We start from the raw sequence: 17,201 nt of genomic DNA, 5'->3' as shown, positions 1-17,201 counted from the left end.
TGTTTCTCTGTCGTGAACCATTTAAGTTGTATCCAGTTTTCTACCGTTATAAACAATGCTACAGTAAATATCAGATTTCTATTTCAATCTGCTTTTTAATTTTAACAGGACTATGGAAACTGAAGTCATTACAGAGTTTGGATCTGTCATTCAACAGGATATCACAGATTGATTTGTCTGATTTTCATGACTGCCTGCAACTGGAAAACCTCCATTTAAAGAGCAACAGGATATTCAGAATTCATCCAGAAGCCTTCAAGGACCTAAAAAAATTACAGGTTAGAAAATAAAGTTTATAACATCTCAAATATGTGGACCTACAGGCAACTATATTAGAAGAATATTTTCATTGAAGAGTTTCTACATGCCCAGTAGTACTGGCTACTAATCAAAAAATATAAGTCTATTTTAAGATTCCCCTTAAAAAGTTGAAGTCTCTCTCTTGCCTCAAAACTCCAAGGCCTCAGTAGTAGACATGAATTTTATTTGAACATTAATACTCAGCAGCGAGAATAGGCACATTATTTTTCCTAAGTCAAATTAAACCCAGCTCCAAGCTGTCACTTACCAATTGGCAAGAAAATGAATCTCAGTTATTAGCATGGCTCCCTCCCTAAATTACAAGGTCAGTCAAATATCCCTGGTGTTTGATGCAGTTTGGGATGCTATGGGCCTGTATGGGCCCTTCACCCTTTGGGCCCAGGACCACAGGAATCTCAGAAGGCCAGTGACCCTGGTGCCTCCACACCAAAACTGGACACAAAATAATACAAACAATAATGATACCAACATATACTTGCATCGCACATACCACATGCCACATATGGTTCTAAACATCAGAGCAGTGTGGGGGGACCAGTGTCACACTTTAGAGCCCTGCTGCCTGTCTCTCGGGCACGCTGCAATGCATCTCACCAAGGTCCTGACGTGCTGACAGCTGTGCATGTGAGAACTCCTGGAGCCCTGCTCTAGTTCTGACAGCTCTAGCCCTTTCTCCTCCAAGCCCCTTTCTCCCACCTCCCCTCTTTTAGGAGATACTGTAAAATCTCTCCTCAGTGCACCTTCAGAAATACCAACGTGGCCTGCAGTGTGGCACCCAGAGATGCCTTGTGCTGTGCTTCGTCGCCCAGCCATGTCCGACTCTTTGTGACCCCATGGACTGCAGCCCGCCAGGCTCCTCTGTCCATGGGGATTCTCCAGGCAGGAATACTGGAGCGGGTTGTCATGACCTCCTCCAGGGGATCTTCCGCACCCAGGGGTAGAACCCAGGTCTCCCACATTGCAGGCAGATTCTTTACTGTCTGAGCCACAGGGAAGCCCAGAGATGACTTAAGAGCAGCCTAAGCCCCCGTGCCTGTGACCTGCACCACACACCCCCATTCTTTACACAGACCACCATCATCCAATAAAAACAGTGTGAGCCACATAGGCAGTTTTAGATGTTCTTGGTAACTAGATTTAAGAAGTAAAAATAAGCAGGTAAATTTAACTTTAGTAATATGTTTTGTAACCTAGTATACTCAAATACTGTCTCTTAGAATGGAGTCAATATAAAAATTATTAAAATATTTGGAGTCAGTCCTTTATAAACATAGACTACACATAGAAATTCTCAAGTGGCCAGGATGCCCTACTCCTTTAACATACAAATCTGATTGGCCCCTGCCTGCGCCTCCAGGTTCATTTCAAGCCACACTCCTCTTGCTAACTGCTTTCCTGCCCAGTTTTCACCCCAAGCCCTCCCATCTTGCTAACCCTTTTGCCTGAAAGCATGAACTCTTACTAATCCTTCCAACATCACTTCCTCAAGGAAGCCTTCCTTGGGCCTGAGATTGAATTCATTCCCTTTATACATATTTAATAGGATATGATTTTTCCTTATTGTACATATGGAGTCTGAAATTATTTCATTTTAGGTATGGTTAACTGTTAATGCTTGTGTCCCTATAATCCTTCTACCAGGTGCAGATCTCTTTGAGAACATATGGGTGTGTGTGTTCAGTTGCTAAGTCATGTCCGATTCTTTTGTGACCCCATGCCAGGCTCTTCTGTCTCTGGGATTTCCCAGGCAAGAATACTGGAGTAGGTTGCCATTTCCTTCTCCAGGGGATCTTCCCGGCCCAAGGGTTTGAACCTGTGTCTCCTGCATTGCACACAGATTCTTTACCACTGAGCCACCAGGGAAGCCCCTTTGAGGACATACATTATGTCTATTTTGTTTTCTAGTGCTTAACATCTGTCTAGTACATACCATGTATTTGCGAACTCTTGGTGAATAAACAAAGGAATGAATGGATAGATGATGATCATGCATACGTGTGTAAGTTATCTATTGCTGTATAACAAATTACTGCAAACTTAGCCATCTAAAACTACACACATGTATTTATCTCACCTTCTGTGGATCAACAGTCCAGGCAAGGCTTGGCTGGGGCCTCCGCTGAAAGTGTCTCAAGAGATTGCAGTCAAGATGTTGGCCAAGGCTAGAGTCTCACCTGAAGGCCCAGCTGAGGAATGATTCACTCCAAGCCCACGTGGTTATTGGCAGGATTCAGTTCCACCTGGGCTATCACGCTGAAGGCTCAGTTCCTTCCTGGCTGTCAGCATCAGCCTGCGCTTCTTTCTGTGCCATGTGGGCTTCCAAGCAGCAGGACATGGCATGGCAGCTGGCTTCAGCGCCCAAAGGAGAAAGCCTGCTTGCAAGAACATTACAGTCTCATGGAATGTGATCATGGGAGAGAGGTCTCACTGCTTTCAGCATAGTCTATTTGTTAGAAGCAAAGCAACACAAAGAACAAATATTAAAAGCAGCAAGGGAAAAACAACAAATAACACACAAGGGGATTCCCATAAGGATAACAGCTGACCTTTCAATAGAAACTCTTCAGGCCAGAAGGGAATGGCAGGACATACTTAAAGTAATGAAAGAGGATAACCTACAACCCAGATCACTGTACCCAGCAAGGATCTCATTCAGATATGAAGAATTCAAAAGCTTTACAGACAAGCAAAAGCTGAGAGAATTCAGCACCACCAAACCAGCTCTTCAACAAATGCTAAAGGATCTTCTCTAGACAGGAAACACAGAAAGGTTGTATAAACGGGAACCCCAAACAACAAAGTAAGTGGCAACAGGACCATATTTATCAATAATTACCTTAAATTTAAATGGGTTGAATGCCCCAACCAAAAAACAAAGACTGGCTGAATGGATACAAAAACAAGACCCCTACATATGCTGTCTACAAGAGACCCACCTCAAAATAATGGACACATACAGACTGAAAGTGAAGGGCTGAAAAAAGATATTCCACATAAACGGAGACCAAAAGAAAGCAGGAGTCACAATACTCATATCAGATAAAATAGACTTTGCAATAAAGGCCATGAAAAGAGACAAAGAAGGACACTACATAATGATCAAAGGATCAATCCAAGAAGAAGATATAACAATTATAAATATATATGCACCCAAAATAGGAGCACTGCAATATGTAAGGCAAATGCTAACAAGTATGAAAGGGGAAATTAACAGGAACACAATAATAGTGGGAGACTTTACTCCCACTCACACCTATGGATAGATCAACTAAACAGAAATTTAACAAGGAAACACAAACTTTAAACGACACAATGGACCAGCTAGACCTAATTGATATCTATAGGATATTTCACCCCAAAACAATCACTTTCACCTTTTTCTCAAGTGCACACAGAACCTTCTCCAGAATAGATCACATCCTGGGCCATAAATCTAGCCTTGGTAAATTCAGAAAAATTGAAATCATTCCAGTCATCTTTTCTGACCACAATGCAGTAAGATTAGATCTCAATTACAGGGGAAAAAAACTATTAAAAATTCCAACATATGGAGGCTAAATAACACACTTCTGAATAACCAACAAATCATAGAAGAAATCAAAAAAGAAATCAAAATATGCATAGAAACGAATGAAAATGAAAACACAACAACCCAAAACCTATGGGACATTGTAAAAACAGTGCTAAGGGGAAGGTTCGTAGCAATACAGGCTTACCTCAAGAAACAAGAAAAAAAGTCAAATAAATAACCTAACTCTACACCTAAAGCAACTAGAGAAGGAAGAAATGAAGAACCCCAGGGTAAGTAAAAGGAAAGAACTCTGAAAATTAGGGCAGAAATAAATGCAAAAGAAACAAAAGAGACCATAGCAAAAATCAACAAAGCTAAAAGCTGGTTTTTTGAAAAGATAAATAAAATTGACAGACTGTTAGCCAGACTCATCAAGAAACAAAGGGAGAAGAATCAAATTAACAAAATTAGAAATGAAAATGGAGAGATAACAACAGACAATACAGAAATACAAAGGATCATAAGAGACTACTACCAGCAGCTATATGCCAATAAAATGGACAACTTGGAAAAAATGGACAAATTCTTAGAAAGGTATAACTTTCCAAAACTGAACCGGGAAGAAATAGAAGATCTTAACAGACCCATCACAAGCACGGAAATCAAAACTGTAATCAGAAATCTTCCAGCAAACAAAAGCCCAGGACCAGATGGCTTCACAGCTGAATTCTACCAAAAATTTAGAGAAGAGCTAACACCTATCTTACTCAAACTCTTCCAGAAAATTGCAGAAGAAGGTAAACTTCCAAACTCATTCTATGAGGCCACCATCACCCTAATACCAAAACCAGACAAAGATGCCACAAAAAAAGAAAACTACGGGCCAATATCACTGATGAACATAGATGCAAAAATCCTTAACAAAATTCTAGCAAACAGAATCCAACAACATATTAAAAAAATCATACATCATGGCCAAGTGGGCTTTATCCCAGGAATGCAAGGATTCTTTAATATCCACAAATCAATCAATGTAATACAACACATTAACAAATTGAAAGATAAAAACCATATGATTATCTCAATAGATGCCTTTGACAAAATTCAACATCCATTTATGATATAAACCCTCCAGAAAGCAGGAATAGAAGGAACATACCTCAACATAATAAAAGCTATATATGACAAACCCACAGCAAGCATCACCCTCAATGGTGAAAAATTGAAAGCATTTCCCCTAAAGTCAGGAACAAGGCAAGGGTGCCCACTCTTACCACTACTATTCAACATAGTTTTGGAAGTTTTGGCCACAGCAATCAGAGCAGAAAAAGAAATAAAAGGAATCCAGATAGGAAAAGAAGTAAAACTCTCACTGTTTGCAGATGACATGATCCTCTACATAGAAAACCCTAAAGACTCCACCAGAAAATTACTAGAGCTAATCAGTGAATATAGTAAAGTTGCAGGATATAAAATTAACACACAGAAATCCCTTGCATTCCTATACACTAACAATGAGAAAACAAAGAAATTAAGGAAACAATACCATTCACCATTGCAATGAAAAGAATAAAATACTTAGGAGTATATCTACCTAAAGAAACAAAAGACCTATATATAGAAAACTATAAAACACTGATGAAAGAAATCAAAGAGGACACAAATAGATGGATAAATATACCATGTTCATGGATTGGAAGAATCAATACTGTGAAAATGACTATACTACCCAAAGCAATCTATAGATTCAATGCAATCCCTGTCAAGCTACCAACGGTATTTTTCACAGAACTAGAACAAATAATTTCACAATTTGTATGAAAATACAAAAAACCTCAAATAGCCAAAGCTATTGTCTATCTTGAGAAAGAAGAATGGAACTGGAGGAATCAACCTGCCTGACTTCAGACTCTACTACAAAGTTACAGTCATCAAGACAGTATGGTACTGGCACAGAGACAGAAATATAGATCAATAGAACAAAATAGAAAGCCCAGAGATAAATCCACGCACCTGTCGACACCTTATCTTTGTCAAAGGAGGCAAGAATATACAATGGAGAAAAGACAACCTCTTTAACAAGTGGTGCTGGGAAAACTGGTCAACCACTTGTAAAAGAATGAAACTAGAACACTTTGAACACCATACACAAAAATATACTCAAAATGGATCAAAGATCTAGATGTAAGACCAGAAACTATAAAACTCCTAGAGGAGAACATAGGCAAAACACTCTCCAACATAAATCACAGCAAGATCCTCTAGGACCCACCTCCCAGAATATTGGAAATAAAAGCAAAAATACACAAATGGGACCTAATGAAACTTAAAAGCTTTTGCACAACAAAGGAAACTATAAGCAAGGTGAAAAGACAGCCTTCAGAATGGGAGAAAATAATAGCAAACGAAGCAACAGACAAAGAATTAATCTCAAAAATATACAAGCAACTCCTGCAGCTCAATTCCAGAAAAATAAATGACCCAATCAAAAAATGGGCCAAAGAACTCAACAGACATTTCTCCAAAGAAGACATACAGATGACTAACAAACATATGAAAAGGTGCTCAACATCACTCATTATTAGAGAAATGCAAATAAAAACCACAATGAGGTACCATTTCACGCCAGTCAGGATGGCTGCTATCCAAAAGTCTACAAGCAATAAATGCTGGAGAGGGTGTGGAGAAAAGGGAACCCTCTTACACTGTTGGTGGGAATGCAAACTAGTATAGCCATTATGGAGAACAGTGTGGAGATTCCTTAAAAAAACTGGAAATAGAACTGCCATGTGACCCAGCAATCCCACTTCTGGGCATACACACCGAGGAAACCAGAACTGAAAGAGACACGTGTACCCCAATGTTCATCACAGCACTGTTCATAATAGCCAGGACATGGAAGCAACCTAGATGCCCATCACAGACGAATGGATAAGAAAGCTATGGTACATATACACCATGGAATATTACTCAGCCATTAAAAAGAATTCATTTGAATCAGTTCTAATGAGGTGGATGAAACTGGAGCCTGTTATACAGAGTGAAGTAAGCCAGAAAGATAAAGACCATTACAGTATACTAACACATATATATGGAATTTAGAAAGATGGTAATGATAACCCTGTATGCAAGACAGAAAAAGAGACACAGATGTATAGAACAGACTTTTGGACTCTGTGGGAGAAGGCGAGGGTGGGATGATCTGAGGGAATAGCATTGAGACATGTATATATTATCAATTGTGAAACAGATCGCAAGTCCAGGTTTGATGCATGAGACAAGTGCTCAGGGCTGGTGCACTAGGATGACCCAGAGGGTTGGGATGGGGAGGGAGGTGGGTGGGGGGTTCAGGATAGGGAACACATGTAAATCCATGGCTGATTCATGTCAATGTATGGCAAAAACTGCTACAATATTGTAATTAACCTCCAACTAATATAAATAAAGGAAAAAATAAATAAACTATGTACATTTGTGATATTTTACACAGATTTTGCCTGTATGAAGCATTAACATTTATAGTAAACTTAAAAGATATATTTTCCAAAAAAAAAAAAAAGAAGCAAAGCAGAGGTCTCACCTCTCCCCCTCCAAGGTGAGGCGATGACTCAAAGGATGTGAATGTGGGGAAGGTTTTCTGGGGACCTGTCTGCCATAGTAGTTATCACAGCAGATGAGAAAGTCTACTTAACTTGGCAGCACTCCACAATTCACCACAGAAATGTTGTCAGATTGCCTGGGAACCTCACTTAGTATGTTGTACACTGATGATGATGTGTGTGTGTGAGTGTCCGTCGTTTCAGTCATGTTCGACCCTTTGTGACCCCATGAACTGTAGCCCGCCAGGCTCCTCTGTCCATGAAGATTCTCCAGGCAAGAATACTAGAGTCAGTTGCCATGCCCTCCTCCAGGGGATTTTCCCAACCCAGGGATTGAACTCACATCTCTTGCATCTCCTGCATTGCAGGCAGATTCTTTTACCACTGACCCACCAAGGAAGCCCATGCTGATTATATTTATATATATAATTTCCCATGCCTGTTTTATTTCCTGTGCATTTTTATTGTGCTTATAAATAAAAGTCTTCTGCAGCTCACAGGTAATAGATGCTACAGGCGGACTAAAAAATAAGCCCAAGAATGTTTAAATCATCTGTAATTCTAAATTACCTGAGTTGCCCAGAATTATGCAATTTCTCCTTCTCTCTTATCCCTTCTGCATGTTCAGCAATAACTCTAAAAACTGGTTTGGGGACATGATGAGAATCTTTGGTACCAGAAAGCTGAATATTAAAATGGATGCTGTTTTTTTCCCCCAGATGATATATTTAATACTTGCACTATATTATGTGTCTTCCCATGTGGGAATCTTTTCAGAAGCCAGATAAATTTTTAAAGCATAAATCCATCCTCATGTTTAGATAGAATGAAAATGTTTCATTGGCATTTCAAATTAGCCTTCCTTTTTGCATGCCATTCTTCCTAGCATAGTGATTTGTTACCAACATTACATGCTTCTCCCAATCTCTCTACAATATAATGTACATTCCTTTCAAATGATGGTGAATGGTCACTTCTTTAGCCAAATCGGTCTATTCTGTTTTCATCTTTTCTCAGAAATTACCCCTGCTGAATCATTTTATTAGCTTTCTGTCCTCTTTTCTGTTTTGATTTCAGTTTCATGATTTGTAACATAATAGCTTCTAGGATGAAAAAGCAGATGTGCACAAAGAAGAAAATACCCACCAAAACATTAGGATATTTCACCTGTTGATGAGAAGGGTGTACACAGAAAGCTATTGATCCTAGGCAAGGCCGCAAAGCAAAGTTGTTTTGTGTATGTCTTCCAAATCTCATTTCCTATTTTTGACAACCTTCCTTTAAGAGTTAAGAGGGCTTGGTTACTCAACAATGCAAAGGTCCCCTTCACTGCTGAGTATTGGTTATGGTGTTGTTTGAGTGTTTGAGTCAGCTTTTCTTAAGAATTTATATAACCTAAGATGCCAGTGCTGCTTTTTCCCTGATGTTTATTAAACAATTGACCTTAATTACATTCAGACTTTCTGGTTTTTATCCATGTCCCTCTTTTTACTTTTCAGCAAAGTTTGCATTTATGATTTGCTTTCAAATCCCATGATCCCACCCTGGTGCCTCACGCTCCAGGCCTCCTCTGCCCAGCCCTTCACTTCAGGGCAGTGAGAGCTCAGGCTCCAAGAGGCTGTATTCTGGAATAGAAGGCACCCAGCTGCAGAGGCAGATCAGACTTTAACTCTGCCATTCATTCATTCGTTTGTTCATCCCTCCATTATTTTCTGAGCATGTGGGTACCAAGTTCTAGGACTAGGGACTATGTGGGATATACTGTGACCTTGTCCAGTTTCCTTCTCTGTAAAAAGGGGGAGATGACAAAGCTGTTTGGAGGATCAGAGATAAGGCATGTAAAGCACCCAGTAAAATGCCTGGTACACAACAGCAATGCTCTGTAGACAGCAGCGAGAGCTATACCTAACTCTGCTTCTCCTACCCCATAACTCCACTGCCAGATCCAACTTCAGCAGATCACAGAGCAGATCTGCTCTGTGTTTCTAGAATCACTGAGTCCTTTTTGTTCCCCGCATTCCCTTTTCTTTCATATGAGACTAGGAAAAGCAGTCATTTTGTATATACTGAGTAGCCAAGGATGCAGAGAAATGTACTAGCTTTAAGATAAGGTAGCATCTTACCTTCACACCTGATGTGAAGGGCAGACTCCCTGGAAAAGCCCCTGCTGCTGGGAAAGATAGAAGGCAACAAGAGAAGGGAACAGCAGAGGATAAGGTGGTTATAGCATCATCAACTCAGGGCACAAATTTGAGCAAACTCTGGGAGATAGTGGAAGACAGAGGAACCTGGAGTGCTGTAGTTCATGGGGTCACAAAGAATCAGACACAACTGAGCAACTGAACAACATTTAAAATAATACTTGATGCAAAAGAATCCTCTTTGCTCCTTCTGTTCAACCACAGTTGTTCTTCTGGACTCTATCCTCATCATCCAATACTTTCTGCCACTTTCAAGATTATAGGGCTTCTAGACATTCTAAACCTGGTACCTAATTCCAAATCTTGATAAGAATTGGGAGTCTAGGTTATATCTAGCAGTACAAATCACAACTCTTAGGAAAAAGGGAAGGGAAAGTGATTGGGCTTCTAATAAAGGCTCTGGACTTAAAGATTTCCCACGTATTTAATCTTCAGAACAACCCTGGGAGGTTGACTCATTGAGAGTCAACAATTTGCTGAGTCTCACAGAGTTCTTAGGGGCAGAGCAGAGATTTAAACCCAGTAGTCTCTGACTCTGAAATCAGTGGCTAATTCATATTGCTTCCATAGAGATATAGACCGTATCTGTAACTCATTTGTCTCCAAATGTCTTTATTCACAGACTGTCCTAAATTTTTGTTTTTTTCTTGAGCAGGTGGTAGACCTCAGCAACAACGCGCTGACAGCCATCCTGCCAGTAGTAGTCATGGCCCTAGAACTTCCCCACCTGGAGGCTGACCTGGCTGATAACCCGTGGCAGTGTGACTACAGCCTGGCAGTCTTCCAAAATGTTATTTCTGAGTCCTGGAGGAAAAGGTGGAATGCTGTTTGCAGCGAGTCCTTAGGTAAGTCAGGAGTACCTCTCCTCTCAGAAGTGGTTCCATTTAAACAGAAAAAAAAAAGTACACAAAATGTTTAGTGACATTTGAAACAATGACAGCCACCTCAGGAGCAGGAGTGCATCAGTCATCGTTGGGCTATATCACAGAACAATTGTTGGTACCTGTTTTCCTCAATTCATGAACAATTTTCTTCACATGGTCAGGAAACACTGGATTTGGTCAAAACCAGAAATTTCACCAAGAGAGAATGTTTCTCTACAACCCCCAGATGTCATATTTTTATCCAAAAGAGTAACAAAATAATCAAGGAACTTCTAAAACTTGAACCATACTGATTTAAGATACTTGCTACCCCTCTGAAAATATAACATAAACAAAACACACAAATTTCAAAAGTATATTTTTCTTTGCTTTTTTATCTGTCACTCTCCCAAACTGCTAAAATATGTGACTGGAATTGAATATTCTGGAAAGGTTTTTGTCCCCCACCCACCCCCACTATTAACTATCAGGCTTCTCTGGTGGCTCAGCAGTAAAGAATCCACCTGCCAATGCTGGAGATGTGGGTTTGATCCCTGGGTTGGGAAGATCCCTTGGAGAAGGAAATGGCAGCCCAGTTCAGTATTCTTGCCTGGGAAATCCCATGGACAGAGGAGCCTGGCAACTACAGTCCATGAGGTTGCAAAGAGTCAGACACAACTGAGCACTGTTGTTATGAACTATCTTGGCTAAATCTAAAATCAAACTCCTAACTGGGAAAAAAGAGAGAAATGGATTTCTCTCTCTCTCTCTCTTTTTTTTTTAATGAGTTCTGGCCTCTGCTCTACTCAGGACTGCTATTGAGTAGAGACATGGCCATGCTTAATGGGTTTAGGAGAAATCCATAATGATGAGAGAAGTCTTAATGGTGTCAGCCACACTTGTTTCATCACTCTGTAAAAGCCACACCAGCCTTCCGAGTGTGGAGGGCAGAATGTCAGGAACCAATAGAAAAACCTGAATATTTTTGCTGTTTACCAGCACTGAGGAAGGTGAGGAGATGATATAAAGAACACAGGTGGGGCCAAGGCAGATTTTGCAGGGGGCTGATAGAATGTCCTTACAGATGTGCAGTAAGTAGGTAAGGATGTGGAGAGAGGAGGGGCAATGTGACTGGACCCACAGCCTGGCTTCCTTCCTCCTGTGGGCAGGAGTCAGTCAGGAAGCCTCAGAAACACAGCCTCTGGGCCTTGGAGCCTCAGACCCTTGGAGCCTCAGACCTGAGCCTGAGAGCCTCGTGTAAATGTTCACAGAGCCTTACACACACTGTTGGCATTAGACAGCCAATCAGTCAATCAGCCAGTAAAATTGCTATCATGTAAAACAGATTTTAAATCTAGCTAGATAAGGACTGAGGCTTCCCTGGTGGCTCAGTGGTAAAGAATCTGCCTGCAAGTCAGGAGATGTGGGTTTGATCCTTGGGTCAGGAAGATCCCCTAGAGGAGGGCATGGCAACCCACTCTAGTATTCTTGCCTGGTGAATCTCATGGACAGAGGAGCCTAGCGGGCTACAGTCCATGGGGTTGCAAAGAGTAGGACAGGACTGAAGTGCCTGCACACCCACACAGGGAGATAAAGGACTGAGGACTCGCAGATGCTTTTAAATCACTGGAATCTCATTCCCTTTCTTAGGGAAGAAGGATGCACACGGGTGGACCCTCACAAGCAGAGTGTCCAGAGAGACTCGCCTTCCTCACGCTGACCTGAGTCATATGAAAACCATCACAGGGAGCAGAGCTGAGAGGGCCCCGGAAGTGCGCTATTCCATGCTGGAGAAGGACACTGCAGGCTCCGATGTTGGTGACAGGCCGAGACAGCTGCTAAAACGGGTTAGGAGGGCCGAGGATGTGCACGCTGCTGGCAGAAAGGAAGACTCTTCCCAGGACCTGGTCCTGGCCGTCTGCCTGTCGGTGTTCATCACGTTCTTCGTGGCTTTCTGCCTGGGGGCTTTTGCGAGGCCTTATGTGGACAGACTGTGGCAACAGAGATGCCGGAAAAAAAGTCCAGGTTCAGCGTCAGGGAATGTGTATTCAAACCAGGCCTTCTACGATGAAATCGAAGGTGCGGTAAACCTACAGCAGCCGAGGACGGATCTGCGCCAAACTGTCCACCATCTAAACCTCTATGAGAACCAGGCCCCACGTGCCGCTGTGGTTCCTGCAAGAACAGTGGCACCGAGCAGAAGGGAGGCTGGTGGCCGGCAGGACAGGGAACAACGCAGGGTCCCCACTGGGGCAGAAAGTGGGATGGATAAGGTGCCCCCAAATCACAGTGCAGCCCGGCGCGTTCTCTACGGACTGCCAAACACCCATGATACCCAACACACATCGGCGGGATGGGACCACATCTACAGGAATGATGTTCCTGGAGAAGGCAGCTACGACACTGTGGCCAGGCAAGTTTCCCTCGGTGAGCGTTCAGTGGGCATCCCTGCAGTGTCTGCCGGAATACAGACCAGCCCTGGCACAGACCGTAAGGATTCCAATGAACTAGGCCCACCCCACCCCGAGGAAACGACAGCGCCTCTCTGCCAAAGGCCAGCGCGCACACCGGCGCTGAGCCCTGGGGCAGAGAGCAGAGGGGCTCCCCCACACTTCCCTTCGGAGTTTTCTAAGGAGAACGGGCAGAGCCCAGAGCAGCAGAGCCTCCAGGGTGCCGGTGCCGAGGGACAACCTCCCGCCCACTACGAAGCGGCCGCGCTCAGTGACGCGGGAGACCCGTCCCCACTCGGCGTCCCTCCAGGATGCGGCGGGGACCTGCCAGTGACTCCAGCTTACCAGGAGCCCACGCAGAAGCACACTCCTGACGCTCAGTACGAGGTGGACTCTGACTCCGATTCTGAGGAAGGGTCTTTATTTACTCTGAGTTCAACAAGTTCAGAAGACTGGAGAAATGTGGCGGAAGAGGAGGCACGTGGGGAGCAGAGCTGGAGAGCCGGGGAGCCCCCTGGGGACCGGGTCTCCTGTGAGAGGAGGGACAGTGTCAGGCCATTAGAGAGTGCTGAGAACATCGCCTTCCAGAAGACTCTGAGGAAATGTGAAAATCAGGAAGATCATTTTGGGAAAACTGGCATTTCTGACGCAGACTCTCATTTGTGCGAGACTCATCTGGAAGGTGCCTTTAACGTCAACAAATATGAGGATTCCTTGCCCCAGTCATCAGGCAGCAGTCCGAGCAGTGAGGAGGCCCCAAGCATGTCCATTTACAATTACATCTCAGCTCTTCAACCCAGCGCAGTGGAATGGCAGTACTCACTTAGAGACTTGGAGTTTGCAGATGTGGATGCTTTACCACAAACACCACCGTGCTCTGCCAAAGTTTCCTCAGATCCTGACAGGTGTCTGTCGTGAAGGAGACGCAGATGTTTGTAAAGAACTTTATGTTCAAGGAATAGACACAGCTCAAAACAGTATTTCTTCCAAGGTCACTGCAGGGCAGAACTTGAGAACCTCACAACAAGATTTTGAAGAGGCAACAAGAATGGACACTGACGCAAATGAGGGGTGTGTATGTCCTCTTGGGGACAATGATTCCAGAAAGGTTATAAGTGAAACACCATTTGTGAAGGGGTAGGGGGCCTTTGGAAGATGGTTTCAAGAGCCAGGTACCACTATTACAAGTGCTTCCAGATAAAGCTAGCTCACTGAGCACATAGGAGCACTTCAGTGATAAAGACTGGGGTCAGCACTCAAAGCTGAATCAATGAACTAGATTCTCTAAATTCTTCTCTATGTTTAGTTAATTCTAATATAAAACTGCCATTCACAAGACATGGGTCATTTAGGTAGGGAAGCATTGAGATACCTAAACATCAAAGGTTCCAATTAAATTTTACACTAAAATTTAACACTGATGGTATTGCAGTTAGAAAAAAGGTGATTCCAATTTTTATACTCAAATGCAGACCGAGAGAAACCTGATGGGAGTTAGCTGTCCATGTGAGGACCAGATCTGCTAGGACAAACACAAGGATGTTCAACCTGAAAATCAAAGGGGATTCAAATAACATTTTTAGTGCATATTGAAGCACTTAGATGGAGCTCCTGAGGAGATTTTAATGAATTTTGCACAAAGAACAGCATAGCTTTTTGGAGTTTGATTAGAAAACTACAAAACCGGAGGGATTCAGAGCAATTCTAAATATTTGTTTAAAAAATGTTAATGGAGACTCCATTTTGTAGAACAAAGTGTAAATTAAAAGTTAATTTTCAGGAAGAACATTTATGTTTCTTGTAAAAGAAAAAGATACTCCACCTTCTGTTTGCCTGGTAAATATCTATGCTGTTGTCATTTTTGGCTATGTCTGGCTTGGTCCCAGACCCTCTTGTCTTCTCTGTTTCCTTTCCCTGAGTGAGCTGTTACTTGTCGTGGCTTTTAATTGTTATTTTCTGCTTCTGTAACTCCAGCTCTGAAAGCTTTCTGGAACTTTAAACTCATATCCAGCTGCCTGTTGGATATCCTCATAGGCAGTTCAGTCTAAGCATGTCCAAAGTAAAACGCAGTAGCAGCCCCTAATCCTCTCCATCACCACCCCCAGTCTAATCCTCCATTTCACTATCTGCCCCGTTGCTCCATCCAGGAACCTGGGGGTCTTCCTCTCCTTGCTGCCCACATCTAATTATTTTCATTGAGTACAATCACTTCTAGCCCCTCGATATCTGTCGAGTCTGTTCTACCCTCTCTGTCCACACAGCCCCAGCTCCAGTGCTCACCTTGACACTGCCCCCAGGTCTGTGATGACAGCACACCGACTGGTTTCTTTAGCACTGGTCCGCTGCGCCTTTATCGTTCCCACACTGCGGCCAGGGAGCAGCTCCTGAAACCCAAGAGTGATCACATGCCTCCCATTCTTTGTGGATGCAGTCTTTTCTGTTTTGTTTTTTTTCTTTTTTAATAGCACCTCATAACTCCCTGTCTCCAGACCTTTGTCCACATCACACCTGCCTGCAATGTTCTTTCCAACCCCACCCAACAACCTCACCACCAAATAAACCCCCCCTTTAAGCTCAATAGACCCTACCTGAGTCTCAGCCTTAACTGTCACTTCCTCATGGAAGCCTTCCTGGACCCCTAGACTCATTTGGATTTTCCTGTTGCAAACTCTCATCACACAAGCATTGTCCTTCACAAGGAGAGCTTATTGCAAGTAGTTGAATAATTATTTGTGTGATGGTTGATTTACTGTCTGTCTGCCTCTTCTATACTCTTATCTCCACAAGAACAACAATGTGTCTTGTCTCCTAAAGGTATGACATTTAATAGGTTCTCGATATATGGATTTATTAAATAAATCAATGAAAATGAACTCTTTAGTATTGATCTGGCCTCACTTTCCATCCGACTTTTCATGTGGTATTTATCTCACTGTGCAGTACCTCACTCTGAAATCCACAGTTACAGACACACCAGACTATGTCACCCTTGCCAACTCTGCTCCCCACATTTAGGGGCACATCTGGCCTTTCTGCTAAGTCCACCTCCTCTGCCTGGAAGATGTTTCTGCTGTTTTTGAGACACTGTTTAAGGTCACCTCCCCCAAGAGCCTTTCTCGGCTCATTCCACCCAAGTAGAATGGACCACTTTCTTCCTCCCCCCAGCCCCTGCTATAGTGCTGTGTGCTCTGATGAAAACAAGGCTTCACATGGCTTGACTGAGATCTACTGAAGACTCTTCTATGGGCTGAATGAAGTTCATTACCAGCATAGGGTCTATGAAGCTGAAAATCATCTCAGAGTTTGCAGTTACTTTATAAAGTGAAAAATTACTTTCTATTTCAGCAGCATTGAAGAAAAACAGTATATATGGCCTTGACTATTTTTGTTTGTTTTTGTTCACACCTCCCCCCAAAAAAAGCTTCTGGTAATGCAGCATAAACATTACAGGCATTGCAGTTAAGTAGGTCTGTATCTCAGCAAGTGCTCATAAAAAAATTTTTTAAACCCCTCTCAATATGCCTGCTTGGACAGAGGAGCCTGGAAGGCTACGGTCCCACGGGGTCACAAATGAGCAACTAACAGACAATACACACAAGCTTGGCTAACGTTGCTTGATGTGAGTGAGATTTGAGGCCTGCTACTTCCAGATTTCCAAAATGTCTCACCTTTGGGGTCTGCCCCCAAATTGACTCAAACTTCAGAATTCCTAAGTTCTTTAGATACCCTTTACCCCAGTTTCACTTATTCCAATTATGCCTCTAGTTCTATTATGTCACAAATGACCTTTCAAACATCTCACTTTTCATTAAGATAACATTTTTTAATTTCTTTAGCAGAGTAACTCAAATTTTTATCAGCTTAACAATTCTATGATATTTTCATCTAAGAAAACATTGGGAAAACCCCTGGCATAATTAACCTTTGCATGTTTCTAAGACTACGAAACACATCTTGGACACATGGCTGTACAAACAACATATGAAACATTAAAATGCTTTTCTTAAAAAAGCAACTAGTGCCACACTTACTTGTCTTTTTGGTGTTATTTCAGGTTCAGTAGAGTCATTTTGGTTCAAGTTGACAAAAACTTCCCCTACCCCTCTAGAATGGTTCAAGATGTGAGTCCTCAGGCCTCTCCCCTTCTGTCCTTGGGAAGATTCATCCTGCTCCTTCAGTGGCCATGCAGGGCGAAGCAGAAAACAAAGGAGTAACCGCTGGACCCACCAAACAGCAGGTAGATAGAAGCTAAGAGA

The 17,201-nt window shown here is 42.5% G+C and overlaps 1 protein-coding gene across 2 annotated transcripts in view; it reads left to right on the top strand.

Annotated features, from left to right (window-relative positions):
- LRRC66 (leucine rich repeat containing 66) overlaps positions 1–16,971 on the top strand; it is a 37,452-nt gene extending 20,481 nt beyond the window's left edge. For both annotated transcript variants that reach the window (XM_020890154.2, XM_070458043.1), the window contains exons 3-5: positions 109–278; positions 10,288–10,477; positions 12,146–16,971. In XM_020890154.2, coding sequence (XP_020745813.2) covers positions 109–278; positions 10,288–10,477; positions 12,146–13,863 — 2,078 coding nt within the window. In that variant the 3' untranslated portion in view covers positions 13,864–16,971. The remainder of the gene's footprint in view (positions 1–108; positions 279–10,287; positions 10,478–12,145) is intronic.
- Positions 16,972–17,201: the final 230 nt, after the last annotated feature.

The sequence above is a fragment of the Odocoileus virginianus genome, chromosome 29 (assembly GCF_023699985.2).
Source record: "Odocoileus virginianus isolate 20LAN1187 ecotype Illinois chromosome 29, Ovbor_1.2, whole genome shotgun sequence".
NCBI lineage: Eukaryota > Metazoa > Chordata > Mammalia > Artiodactyla > Cervidae > Odocoileus > Odocoileus virginianus.
This window is presented reverse-complemented; position numbering and strand designations above follow the sequence as displayed.